Raw genomic sequence first — 14225 nt, 5'->3', positions numbered from 1 at the left:
TGGTGAATGGACACACTACCGTTGATTTGTCAAGTTTCTGTTTGAATTCGTGAACAGCGATATTTGTAGCAGAGGTCACTGCCACAACAGTATGTCGAGTTTCACAGCGCAACGATTTTCCCTTTCCTCTTTCCAAGGCCGCTCCTATCTCGTCTACTTCTTTCTCAGTTAAAACCGGTACGCCACCCGCCACAGTGTCCGCACAGACGGCCCAAGAGGCAGGCAACGACCGCAAGGCTGCCCACACAACAGAGCACCAGCGCTTGCACCGTGCATGAAACAACATGTCTAACATTCTGTAGTAGAGCAACATATCAGGGCCGTGTTTCATATCGCTGTGCCATTGTTGTCTTATGAAGCATTTACAAGCGTTCTTTGTGTTTCACCTTAGGCCCTTGAAGTGAAGGGGTCGCCAGGAAAACTGTACGCTCTTCAGGGAGACGTGGGAAAAGAAGAAAGCATCCTCTCAGCTTTCAAGTGGATTAGGGAAAACCTCAATGGAGTCGACATCCTGGTCAACAGCGCTGGTACCGACTACGACACTGATTTTATATGTATGTATGCAAATATTTCAGATTTTAAAGAATTTTCCTTGAATTAATGTATAAATGATCAAAAATGTGAAAAGTGCATTATCAAACTTCTTGGAAGGGTAAAACTGTTTACCGGACCAAGACTCGAAGTTGGGACCTTTGCCTTTCATGGGCAAGTGCTCCACAAACTGAAATGCCAAAGCGCGACCTCCGAAACGTGAATCCATTTGCGGTAGCTCAATTGGCAGAGCAATTGCTCTCGAAAGCCAAAGGTCCCGAGTTCGAGTCTCGGTCCGGCGCACAGTTTTAATCCACCAGGAAGTTTCACATCAGCGCAGACACCGCTGCAGAGTGAAAATTCATTCTGAATGCATTATCAGCTACAGTAAAAATTTACTAATATTGCAGCGTATCTATACATTTTAATATCGACAAAGAAGTACGATACACGTCAAGACAAGGAGACGAATCAGACGTGTGTCGCCACTGCGAACAGAATTAACGCCTACTGGTCCGGCACTCTGGCCAGGTTGGGTGCAGCCTCAAGATCTCTCGTCCACACTCGTATGGTAAATGGCAGGTTGACTTCCTGAGCTGTTATTCCACAGAAACACAATAAATGCTTAACACAATTTATATGATTCACAGGACGATCTCCTCTACTGTGGTGTGTGACAACTGTGGTGAAAATGACATTCAGATCTGTATTTAACATAAAAATGTCTGGTGAGTTACAAATTATGAATTGGAGATTGCGCCTCCTCAGTGATACCTATCGAAAGTAGCACAAAGGCCAAATAAAAAAAGGACTTAAAAATGTGTTTGTTTCGTGCAGTACCTAACGTGAAATCAACCTTCAGATAGGTACATGAAATTGCAATAGAAAACTAATGTCACTTCAATAGCTCGCTAATGCAATAAGCACGGCCCCTATGACCACAGACCAAAATACACACGGCCTCTATCCGACGATAAAACACAATGTGACCTACACTTATCATGGCCACTTGCGTTCCATACACACAAGAAATTATTAAGAAACAGCAACTACCACTAATTCGTAAAACCAGAAAATTATAAATCTATAACTAAATTAAGAAATGACGTTCAAGTGATCCAGCTACCTTCAGCATGCGACTAAGCACCAAATCCAAACTTACAAATGCGAGGCGCTATTTCTAGCCACTTTAGTAACATAATTTCATGGCCGTTCCAGAACATAACTCGCCTTGCCACCACTGTAGTGAATTTTTTGCTGGCCACTAGCACGAGCAACTGCAACAGACAACAGTCCTTAAGTACACAATAATATTCACTATATATAGAAGGAGAACTCCACCACGAAAGCTTGGCGATTAACTTTTTCTTCTTCATGTGAAATTCACACGCCACCCATCCACATAGCTCTCGAGGTATTAGCAAATCCTGTTCGCCACTGGCCAGCCATGTCAATACAACTTTAATACTTTCCGGCAGCGGCCAATGCTTTTTCGTTGCTCCAACTCAACTGGTCCTCACGGCATACGGCCGTGCCACGTGACATCGTGTCGGCCACTCCGCACAACGACAACATCGAAAGCACGTCACGTCACAGACTGACTCGGTTCATGCGCGGACCCACCCTCCTCGACTTGCGCACGCGCGCCACCATAAAAATCCTGCCTCAAAGACGCAAAGAGAACAAGGCACATGGACAACGATCAAAGATGGAAGTAAGAAACGATATCGCCTGGCGCCAGAAACCCACCGGATCAATCTCCCCCCCACAAAGATGACCGGGGGTGGGGGGGTGGGGGGTTTGTTAGGAACCGCGGCAGACTGTGGGGTACCCCGGTTCCTGAGTTTAACCTGGTTTAACCTGACTGAGATGCACCCTGGAATTACGGCCAGACGAGAGATCCTTGACTACAAGGTTGACCGGACTCATGATTTTCAGTATCCGGCGCGGGCCCCTGAATCGTGGCATAAGCTTGCCTTTTGGACCAAACCCGGTACCGCCAGCAACATCCCTGACGAACACGAGATCCCCGACCTTACCTTTGTTATACTGAGTGGCTTGGCGCCGGTGGGCCAGATCGATATTAGCCCGTTTCCAATTTTCCCGCAAACTCGCTGGAGTAACCTGGCGTGGAAGAAGGACGTTAATGTCCCATAAATTGGAGAGTGGCGAGTTCGGGACATAAGCAAACATTAAACGGCTAGGTGCAGTGCCCGTGGACTCATGCCTGGCAGAGTTGAAGGCTTGGCTTAGCCAGGGTAAGGTAGCATCCCAATGCGTAGGTGTTCGTGAATGATAAATGCAGAGAGCGGCCTTCAAATTCCGATTGACACCCTCTGCGAAGGATGACTTCAGATAATAGGGAGTAGTTGCGATGTGTTTGATCCCATTAGCAAGGCAAAACCCTCTCAACACCTTAGATAAGAAGGTGGGAGCGTTGTTGGAGGCCCAAACCAGGAGATGATCCTAGACAGCTGTTGCACCGTAATTTCGGCAGTAACGCCACGAGTGGGCAGAACCCACGTGAAACGGGTGAAGGCATCAACAACAACCAGTATGTACCTGTTTCCTCTTTTAGTACGGGGCAGAGGGCCGATGTAATTGATAAAAATCCGATCCAGGGGGTACTCTTCCCTACCTGACTGTAACAACCCCTTGCTCGGACCCGCATCCGGTTTGGCACGCCTACATCGAACACAGTCCCCTACGAATTGCCTAACGTCCCGGTAGAGCTTGGGCCAAAACAGACTTTCACGAACGCGGTTCAGAGTTTTATAGAATCCTAAATGTCCCCCAACGGCCGAATCGTGAAAGTATCTAAGCACCATGCCAATTAACTCCTGAGGGACACATACCTTAAATTGATCCTGATCTTCCTGCCTACAGAGACTCCCCTTTCGAAGACAATAACCCGGGACAACCTCTCCATCAGCCAATTGTTGCCTGATGGGTCCCCAGCGCTGATCTTGGGCCTGTTTGGCGGCTAGGTCACAGAATAGCCCAGGAGTTTCGGACAGAAGAAAATTGGTCTCAAGGCTAGGGTTCTACTGATTCCTCATCTTCCGGAGAATGGCCTGAAAATACGCGACTCAGAGCGTCGGCTACTTCGTTCTCACTCCCTCTAATATGGCGAACCTTAAAACCAAAGTAACGAGTCATGAACAATGAAAATTCAACATTAGCACAACACGTACCACGGCTCCTTTTAACTTGTTCTTGATAGATTTCTTTTTTTAAGCATACTTTTATAACCTGCTTCTTGCTCTGAAATTGTTGCGCCAAACTGCGATTTAAATTATGTAACCATATTTAGAAAAGTGACTGATGTTCAACTGTGTTGACTTTTACAGCCGGTAAAACAGAACACTGGTGACAGATGTTTGAGGTGAACGAGCTTGGCCTGGCCATCTGTACTAGGGAGGCGGTCCAGGACATGATGAGGAGGGGCGTCGACGACGGCTTCATCATCCACATCAGCAGGTAGGAGCCAGCGCTTACGTGGCGACGCTCGTAACACACACACACACACACACACACACACACACCCACGTAAGCAGGTAGATGATGAGGCTCCTAAAGGCGACGGCCCCCACTCCCCCCTCCCACACCTCCTACCCACAAACACACACACACTTTCACGTAAGCAGGTAGGAGCCAGGACTTTGATGAGGCCCCTACAAGCGGCCATGCACACACACACACACACACACACACACACACACATGTACAAACTTCTGTGAATAATTTGGTAAGTAGATGCTGCAGTAGTGACTGTAGTGGGACTAATTCTAGTAGTGATTCATCTGTCACCCAAGCAGTACTTTACATCCTTGTTGACATTTAGATATATACTACTTTTCTTCTTTTAGTGATACTAACGTTCCCAAAATTCTTGGTAACCAATAATCAAATGCTTACTGACGTAAAGAGTTCGCAATCTCGATACTGATGATGAACGTTGCTACACTCTTTGTTGTCATACGACGTCCGTATACATTTGTACATAAAGTGTGGGTGTCAATGGTACATTATGATATTTCACACAAGAAAGAAGTTCTTTTTCGACCTAGCTGCGTTTATTGATGCCAAATTTAAATACTTTCGATTTCAGTCCCAAGTGGTTCGAACTTCAGGCTTCTTACACGGATGCAAGACCTGATCTAAATCTGCAAAATATGTCGTCTCTTGACACAGAGCAGGACAAAATATATTAATGGGTCAACATAAGTCCTAAGAGTCCTTACTCATACCGACTGACACACTCGAACTATTGTGGATTTAGATTGAAAATTGCGTACTTGTCAAGTGCTCGAAGTTGCAGCTATTAAAACGAAGATATTTTGACAACTAAGTGTTATCTCGTTTCTTTTTCTGTAAAATATTGCTAAACACTATTGGTTGAATTTCTGCTTCAGACCTAAAAATTGTAGCAAAGGCACTTATATTTTCTTGTGAATACTCACTTGATCTGTATTAATTTTACAAATGAGACTACACAGGTCATCCCGGCGTGTTTTATGGGCTGATAGCTTCTTGTCTGCAAAACCGTCGTAGGAATATCTTTAACTGAAGAGTAATTACTTTTGTGTACTTTTTCCGAGAGTATCGGTAGTAGATATATGGTTCTAATGCTGTATGTCACACACCAAGGATGCATGATACAACGGAAAACGTACGTATATGTCCGTTAATTGGTTTAAAATAGTGTTAGTCGAGCTGTTAGTACTAATTATTAAATCTTTCTGAATATCGCTGTTGATTAGCGTCTGAGTGGGAGTGGGAATTTTTCATCCTATGATAGAAACGCTAGTGGCAACATGTGTTACTTTGGAACCAGGGAAGATGCCTGACATCAACAATTTTATTCCGTAATTCTCTTTAACACTTGCTGAATGATGCTGACACTAATAAAAAGTATCAAAATATCTACTGACAAGAGTATGATTCCGAACACTAACTTTTGATCCACGGTTATAGAATGTTACAGTCGGCTAGTAACGCTATAAAACTGTTACGGATGAAATTAAAAGCGCACTGTAAACATAACGCATCGGCACCTTTCATACAACTTACAAGAAAAATGTGACCTGCACTATTTTATTACAGTTGCTAAAAATCTACCTGGTGAACAGTGTTTTACGGTATTTCTCGACAATACTGAGTTCGTATGGGAACGATCAATAAAGGTCGGGCACCTACGAGAGCTGCAGAAAGAATACTGGGAAATTTTTCTTAACTATTTTGTTAAATAACTAGCTTATCGATCGCTGCTTCGCTTGCATAGACTGTGTGGTATGCACAGAGGGTTTTTCTTTTTCATTAATCGAGTTTATAAGTTACAAGTTTTAAAACCTTCTAAACTTTTCACGCCAATTAAAGCCATAGAAGAATGGTTTTTTCCGATTGTACTTCCTCCCAAAAAGCGATTCTGGTAGCTGGAGTCCAACGTTTTTGATTAGTCATGACTTTTGCGTTCTTGCGGTGATATTTCAATAAAAACTTTCGTCCTCTAACACATATTTTTTTATACCTAATCGAGAAGTGAAGTAACAGTTTTCATAAAACTATATTCAAATTTTTTTTAAATGACGAAATATTTTCTTAAAAATATTTATCCACTATTTCATACTTTGTGAGACTGGATTTTCAAAACCCGTGAAACATGTGATTTTTATTACTAACAGAGGACCCAAATACAAATTTTCGCTGATTTAGGTTTGAAAATGCTTTCATAATGAAATAATATCTTAAAATTTTCATCCCCAATTTCACCTCTTTAGGGGGCTGAATTTCCAAAACCACTGAAAGATGTTTCCTTTTTTTTGCTTCTAAGCGAGAAGTCAGTTAGCAATTTTCATAGATGTAGCTTTAAAATGCATTAGTAATTATATTTCGATGCCATAACCACCTATGAAATTTTCGATCATTTTTCTTAAAAAATAAGAGAAATGACAGTCTTTCCTCTTTTTCTCTTTCTTCGGACCTCACTATTAGAATGTTGTATCATTCTGGTACCATGATTTCTGTTGTACGCCATTTACGACTTTATTTTGGTTGTGAAGTGCATTACCCTGTCATTCCTGTAAAATGAAATATTTCGTATACTTTTGGCCTTTTAAATTAGTTAGGAGTAGTCAGTTTTGTGACGCAATGATCACTCGTCATAAGCACGCTGTCGTTTTCACATTCCGACATTTGTAAATTGAACCTATATTTTTAACGATGTCTAATTGTAATTATTATTATTATTACTATGCAGGCTATTTCTTTGCACTGAAAACAATGACACAGTCTTACGTCACCAACGACCACTTCTGGTCTTGTAGCAAAACCCGCAAGAGTAAAGAAATAATCTCTTATAAATTCATTTTATACCACAAAAATAGTGTAAGGTTCAACGTCTTCTTCCCAATTTTCATAACTGTACGTTTTCTTTTCTCGTTGGCGTTGTGATTTGTCTTCCCTTCGTCAGCATGGTACATTCTTATTTAAATTTAAAAATCACAAACATCCTCACTGGAGGGAGAGGATACATTACGGTTCTGAAATGAAACGTTATGAGGTATCTAGAACAGAATGGCTTCCCCTATTCTAATCGGCGTGAGCCGGCCGCTGTGGCCGAGCTGTTCTAGGCGCTTCAGTCCGGAACTGCGCTGCTGCTACGGTCTCAGGTTCGAATCCTGCCTCGGGCACGGATGTGTGTGATGTCCTTAGGTTAGTTAGGTTTAAGTAGTTCTAAGTCTAGGGGACTGATGACCTCAGATGTTAAGTGCCATAGTGCTTAGAGCCATTTGAACCATTTTTTAATTGGCTTGGACTTCCGAACATCGGTCATGAGAACCCAACTCGCGCTTTTCTCATATCACATCGCGAAAACGAAGGATTGGACCAACGAGTGGCATGCTATTTTTATTACCTTCTGGAAGGCATTTCACGTTGTATCGCACCAGCACTTGTTACAGAAAGGTCGGCAATATGGAGTATCAAACGATACTTGTGAAAGGATTAAGAATTGTTTGGTGAGGAGGTTCCAACATGTTGGGTAGAGAGTCATCTACAGATGTAAAAGTAACTTCAGTCTGCCCAGAGAAGTGTGTTGGGATCCTTGCTATTCGCGTTATTTATTGATGATCTGGCAGACATTACCGTAAAGTCACACTTTCTGCAGATGAGGCAGTTATCTGAAACGACGTACTACCTGAAAAGAAACGGCAGAAATGTCCAGTAGGATAATGATAAGGTTTCAAAGAGATGCTATGATTGGTTACTTGCTTTAAATATTCAAAAATATAGAACTGTGCACTTTACAAAATGCATAAACAAAATATCCTATTAGTACAATTACTATGAGTCACAGCTGGAAACAGTCGACTCATACAAATATCCAATGTTATTTATAATTCGTCTTGATTGCAAAAAATGTTTATTCACATGTCCGGTCTCGGTTCCTCTACAACCATCTTCAGATCTGCAATTTCGGTTACAGGAGTAACCCGTCCATACACAGCAACCCTCGCATGCTGCGGTTATCCCATCAAACATTATGTCTGTTTTTTTTTTTTAAATCATACAAATATCTTGACGTAGGGATTTGTCGCGATATGAAAAGGAATGATCGCATAGGCTCAGTAGGAGATAAAGCACGTGGCAGACTTCGGTTTCTTGCAAGGACGACGAAACAGCGGAACTGTTGGGCACGTGAAGACAGACACAGACTATCCCGCGAAAGACTAGCTACAAAATTTCAAGAGCCATTGTTGAGGAGTCTAGGAATACACTAGCACCCCCGACGTATCGTTGTCATAGGCACTGCGAAGACAAGGCTAGATTAATTACAGCTCGCGTAGAGGCAGACTGGTAGTCAATATTGCCGCCCTCCTTTGCTCTGCCATTAATTTCACAGCACTTTGCAGAATTTGAATTTGATACGGAGCAACCTGTGCTTCGGCGACGCTGTATGAGTGACTTTCCTTTCCAGCATTTCGGCCCATATCCCGACGCTGAGTGACGGCCTCGGGATGCACTCAGCCAACAAATCTGCCGTTAGGGTCATGGCTGAAGGACTCAGGAAGGACCTCGTCGCCAAAAAGAGCAATATTCGTGTTGGGGTAAGACAACATTTCTCGTCCTGTCAGTAACATATAGGTACCTAGAAATTCTTTGATTAACATGTTGTCACTGTGGTCTTCAGTCCGAAGACTGGTTCTGTGCAATTATCCACGCTAAGCTATCCTGAGCACTTCCCTGAACAACTACTGCAACCAACATCCGTTTGACCACGGTTGTTGTAGTCAAGCTTTGTTCCTCCTCTACAATTTTTACCAACATACACTTTCCTCCTTTATGTGTCTCAGAATGTGTCCAGGGCGACCTGTCACGGTTCGCGCTGCTCCTCCCGTCGGAGGTTCGAGTCCTCCCGCGGGCATGGGTGTGTGTATGTTGTCCTTAGCGTAATTTAGTTTAAGTTAGATTAAGTACTGTGTAAGCTTAGGGGCCGATAACCTCAGCACTTTGGTCCCATATCTTACCACAAAGTTCCAAATTTTCCAATGTGTCCAATCAATAATTCCGTTCTTTTAGTTAACCTGCGTCATGCACTTCATTTTTCCCCAGTTCGACTCGTTACCTCGTTATTAATTATCCGAACCACCCGTCCAGTGTTCAACATTCTCCTGTACCACCACATTTCAAAAGCGTCTATTCTCTTCTTGCAATTGCTGTTTAATATGCACGTATTGCTTCCATAAAAAGCCACATTCCAGACTAGTACCTACAGAAAATACTTCCAAACATTTTAATCTATATTAAATGTTAACAGATTTCTGCTTTTCGGAAATGCCCTCCTTTCTATCGGGAGTCCGCATTTTGTATTTTATCTACTTCGGCCATCGCCAGTAATTTTGGTGCCCAAATAAAACTCATCTACTGCTCTTAGTGTCTCACTTCCTAATCCAATTTCTTCAGCATCGCCTGATATAATTCGACAACATTCTATTACTTGTTCTCATTTTGTGTTTTCAAAATACTATCCATTCCGTTAACTGCTCTTCCAAGACTTCTGCTGTTTCTGACAGCATTATGATGTCATCGCTAAACGTCAAAGTTTTTATTTCTTCATCCTGAACTTTGGCTTCATCTCTTTCATCGACCCTTTTTAACTTCTGCTTCCCTTTCGTGTCCTTCGACTCCTATAACTGTAGTCTGGCTTCTGTACAAGTCGTAAATAACATTTTGCTCCTTGTATTTTATTCCCGCTACTCTCAGAGTTTCAAATAGTGTATTCCAGTAAATAATGTCAAAATATTCTATGAATGCTATATAGCAGACTTGTCTTTCTTCAGGCTATCTTGTAGGACACGTCGTAAAGTCAGTATTCCCACGAGTGTTCCTCCACCTTTCTGGAATTCAAACTGACCTTCCACAAGGTTGAGTCTACCAGGTTTTCCCTTTCTTCCGTAAATAATTTGCGCTCGTGTCTTTCAACCATGACTTATTGGAATGACGGTTCGGTAGTATTTGCTACTGTCAGTTAGTGCTTTCTTTGGCATTGGAATTAATTTCCTACGTCTGTGTATTTTATTGAGTTTTATTCTGGAATTCATAATCAATAAATTATGGTCGTAATACACATAGGCATCTAGTTTCGAAGTATGTGTCTTATCGTTACAAAGCCTGTAATCTACAATTAAGTGATATATCGGCTGTAAAATAAGTTCCACCTTCATAATGAACACAGAAACATAATTCTGGTAATTGTAAGTTTTACCAACAACGTTACATATGAACAGTGAAAAATATAGGTGGTGGTGGTTAGTGTTTAACGTCCCGTCGACAACGAGGTCATTAGAGACATAGCGCAAGCTCGGGTTAGGGAAAGATTGGGAAGGAAATCGGCCGTGCCCTTTCAAAGGAACCATCCCGGCATTTGCCTGAAACGATTTAGGGAAATCACGGAAAACCTAAATCAGGATGGCTGGAGACGGGATTGAACCGTCGTCCTCCCGAATGTGAGTCCAGTGTGCTAGTGAAAAATATATTTTGCAGTAATAGACAAGTAGTAGACAAGCACATATGTAACAAAACTGTGTGCTATATGGAGACTCTAAGCCACATATTTGACCTTCCCATGGGAAAGGCGACTTAGAGTCTCCGTCTCAAACATAATTTTGTCAAAATGGCTAAGCGTGGGTATTACTCTGGCTTAGAAGAAAAGATTTGAGCTCAAGTATAGGTATGTTTAGCAAAAAGATGCCTTTCCCACGGTAGGTATAATAACAAACCATATTGTCGTCCTGTGTCTGAATTACATTGGCTTGAATTTAAAAAAAAGTATGGATACCATTCATTAAAAGATTATTATTATTATTACAGGATTAAAAAGATTAATTAGTAACAACATCTTGTTGTATTCCTGCTGCTCTCCGCCAAGCCCCTTTATCCAGCGCATCTTCCTTGTCGATGCATTGATTTTCCATTACTCCATTTATGTGGTCTGTCCAAGAACGTCGTGGTCTTCCGCGCTTACGCTTGTATAATTCTGTAACCATTAAAAATTGCAATATTTTTTACAATACATAAAACATTCCTTCGTATCGAAAACAGAATTACAAACATCACCTTATCATTGTACATATATGGAACACTAACAATTAATTCCTCTGTTTGCAGCAAATTTCTCCAGGGGCCGTGAAAACCAATGCGATGAACCAGTCTGAAAGGTGGGCACAGACGTTCAAGACAATGCCTTTCCTGGAAGCGGAAGACATAGCAAAAGCCGTGGTCTACATGCTTTCCCAGCCCCCAAGGGTTCAGGTGAGTTTTCTACTGCTACTTCAAATTACCTTATTTAAGAAATGTTCGAAAATTTCCAGTTAAAGTTTTTTAATACTGCAGGTATGGGCAGTTTAAAGATTACTTATAAAACTTGTAATTATGGAGTGGTAGTCGTCCAATATTTACGCAAGCAGCAAACGACCGGTGATATACCACCCATACCAACATAGCTCTTGCGTCTTCAGCTTCATACCAAACTGTGAGCGACTGCGAGATGACTGTCGCCGTTTTAAGGCCCCAGACCTCCCCCCTCATGGAAACACCCAGAATCTACGTCACTTGATATGTTGTACGTTCAACAGCCTGATTCACAACTTTTAATACATGTATGATATATAAAATTTGATTGCGCCATTACCTGTGCACTAAAATTCTAAGCAGGACAGAAACCATACGCTTATTTTTACGTGCATTAGTTAGCCCAAAATCTAAAGTTAAATAAATGCAAAATTTGTTGCAGTGCTGAAAATCAGTTCGTAATCTCTGTGCTGTAACTTATTACAGTAAATATGCATATGGCGCCATATTGTTATTGGATTTTTCCTCTTCTTTCCATTGAACTACTCAGAATTATGCTAGGTGAAGTAGTTTTTAGCTTGCAGGCGAAACTACGCAAATAAATAAACAGCAAATTAACAGAAGGAAAATCGTACGGACCAGATGTTGGACGAGGTTTGTCATTATGACTACTAAGACATGCTGCATTGCTAATGGCATATGTATCATATATTAAATTAGATGCAGATTTTAATTAAAGTTAAATTAAAAAAGTGTCTCACAGCTCAATTAATTATGATATGATACATGTGAGTAGTTCAACCAAGGTGCGATACTAAGAGCTACAATTAGTGCTTGATCTCTTTTGTAAATAAGTATTACTAAAGTTGTTAATTACATGCTGAAGTTCAGGTACATACATCTTCTCGGAGTTGTATCTTCTCATACATATGAATTGTAAATCTCGACTGCATGCTGACAGAATTACTTTGATCTCCTCTTTCATTTGACATATCCGTCGTGGTTTGCGCCGTAATGAGAGCAAACGTGAACGGTGGAAGGGAACCCACAGTGCATGCTAGCGGCGGAAGTGACGTCGCGCCTGCTGGTTTGAGTCTTAACGGGTCCACGTGTCACGGCCGGCCACTGCCGGTGGGCAGCCACGTGGCACAGGGAGCCGCCGTGCGGTACACCGACCACGGCCCTGCCTGGAGCCCACAATAAAGAAAACGTAACGTTTACTCCATAAGCATTCGGCAGCATATACCCACCCAACAGTGGAAGGAGTTTCTGATGTCATCCTCTGTCACTGTTCCAATGCTACGTCATAGAATAAGTCAGTGGTACTCAACCTGGCCCCTGCTGCCCACTAGTGGGCGTTTTAGGATTCATGATGGGTCCTACGCGGTTTGGGTGTTAAAAGCATTTCCATTAGCTTTCCATAAAAATTTGACATAAAATAATTGCTAAATAGTAACAGTTACACGCTTTAACTTGCAATAACTCTGCTTTATCATTTCTTCCAAGTACGGTTACTTCCCTACTTTATAAACCACCATTATTGTGGGGCCAATGAGCAGATAGAAAATTTTACTGCTATCAGAGATACCGAAGGGGGCTATAGGTAAAAAACGTCCACTACTCCTGCTCTAAGCCAATGAAAAAAGAGCAGCTATGAAAACCGAATGTATTTGGCATTATCATTAATTTCTTCCTTACTTCTCCTCTTAACTAATGTGTTTAATTTGTTTCAGGTTCACGACATCATTATCCGGCCAACAGGAGAATTTTACGAGTGATGTTGCACTGAACATTTCTTTCAGTGTACTGTAATTTCTGATTTTAAGGTTAACAAAACATGCGTATGTAGTACACTGAAGAGCCAAAGAAACTGGTACACCTGCCTAAGACTGCGTAGGGCCCCCGCGAGCACCCAGAAGCTCCGCAACACGACGTGGCATGGACTCGACTAATGTCTAAAGTAGTGCTGGAGGGAACTGACACCATGAACCCTGCAGGGCTGTCCATAAATCCGTAAGAGAACGAGGGGGTGGAGATCTCTTCCGAACAGCACGTCGCAAGGCATCCCAGATATGCTCAATAATAAAACTTCCTGGCAGATTAAAACTGAGTGCCGGACCGAGACTCGAACTCGTGACCTTTGGATTTCGCGGGAAAGTGCTCTACCAAAGAGTCTCGGTCCGGCACACAGTTTTAATCTGCCAGGAAGTTTCATATCAGCGCACACTCCGCTGCAGAGTGAAAATTTAGTTCTGGATGCTCAATAATGTTCATGTCTGGGGAGTTTGGTGGCCAACGGAAGTATTTAAATTCAGAAGACTGTTCCTGGAGCCACTCTGTAGCAGTTCTGGACTTATGGCGTGTCGCATTGTTCTGATGGAATTGCCCAAGTCCGTCGGAATGCCCAATGCAGATGATCAGACAGGACGCTTACGTACTTGTCACCTTTCAGAGTCGTATCTGAAGGTATCAGAGGTCACACATCACTCCAACTGCACGCGCGCCACATCATTACAGAGCCTCCACCAGCTCGAACAGTCCCCTGCTGACATGCAGAGTACATGGATTCATGAGGTTGTCTCCATACCCGGACACTTCCACCCGCTCCATACAATTTGAAACGAGACTCGTCCGACCACGCAACATGTTTCCAGTCATCAACAGTCCTGTGTCTTTGTTGACGGACCCAGGCGAGGCGTAAAGCTCTGTAACGTGCGCTTATAAAGGGTACACGAGTGGGCCTTTGGCTCCGAAAGCCCATATCGATGACGCTTCGTTGAATGGTTCGCACGCTGACACTTGTTGATCGCCCAGCATTGAAATTTGCAGCAATTTGCGGTAGA

The 14225-nt window shown here is 42.5% G+C and overlaps 2 protein-coding genes across 2 annotated transcripts in view; both read left to right on the top strand.

The window, feature by feature from the left end:
• The window catches only part of LOC124594482 (farnesol dehydrogenase-like), a 34951-nt gene extending 34350 nt beyond the window's left edge, over positions 1-601 (top strand). The window contains exon 2 of the mRNA XM_047132858.1: positions 392-601. Within this exon, the coding sequence (XP_046988814.1) occupies positions 392-601 (210 nt within the window). The remainder of the gene's footprint in view (positions 1-391) is intronic.
• LOC124595640 (dehydrogenase/reductase SDR family member 11-like) overlaps positions 1-13352 on the top strand; it is a 47783-nt gene extending 34431 nt beyond the window's left edge. Inside the window, exons 2-6 of the mRNA XM_047134472.1 lie at positions 392-554; positions 3882-4011; positions 8510-8639; positions 11200-11343; positions 13116-13352. Coding sequence (XP_046990428.1) covers positions 3908-4011; positions 8510-8639; positions 11200-11343; positions 13116-13160 — 423 coding nt within the window. The 5' untranslated portion in view covers positions 392-554; positions 3882-3907 and the 3' untranslated portion in view covers positions 13161-13352. The remainder of the gene's footprint in view (positions 1-391; positions 555-3881; positions 4012-8509; positions 8640-11199; positions 11344-13115) is intronic.
• The last annotated feature ends 873 nt before the right edge of the window (positions 13353-14225 follow it).

Source organism: Schistocerca americana, chromosome 2 (genome assembly GCF_021461395.2).
Source record: "Schistocerca americana isolate TAMUIC-IGC-003095 chromosome 2, iqSchAmer2.1, whole genome shotgun sequence".
Lineage (NCBI taxonomy): Eukaryota > Metazoa > Arthropoda > Insecta > Orthoptera > Acrididae > Schistocerca > Schistocerca americana.
Note: the sequence above shows the minus strand (reverse complement) of the source record. Positions and strands in the feature narration are given on the sequence as shown.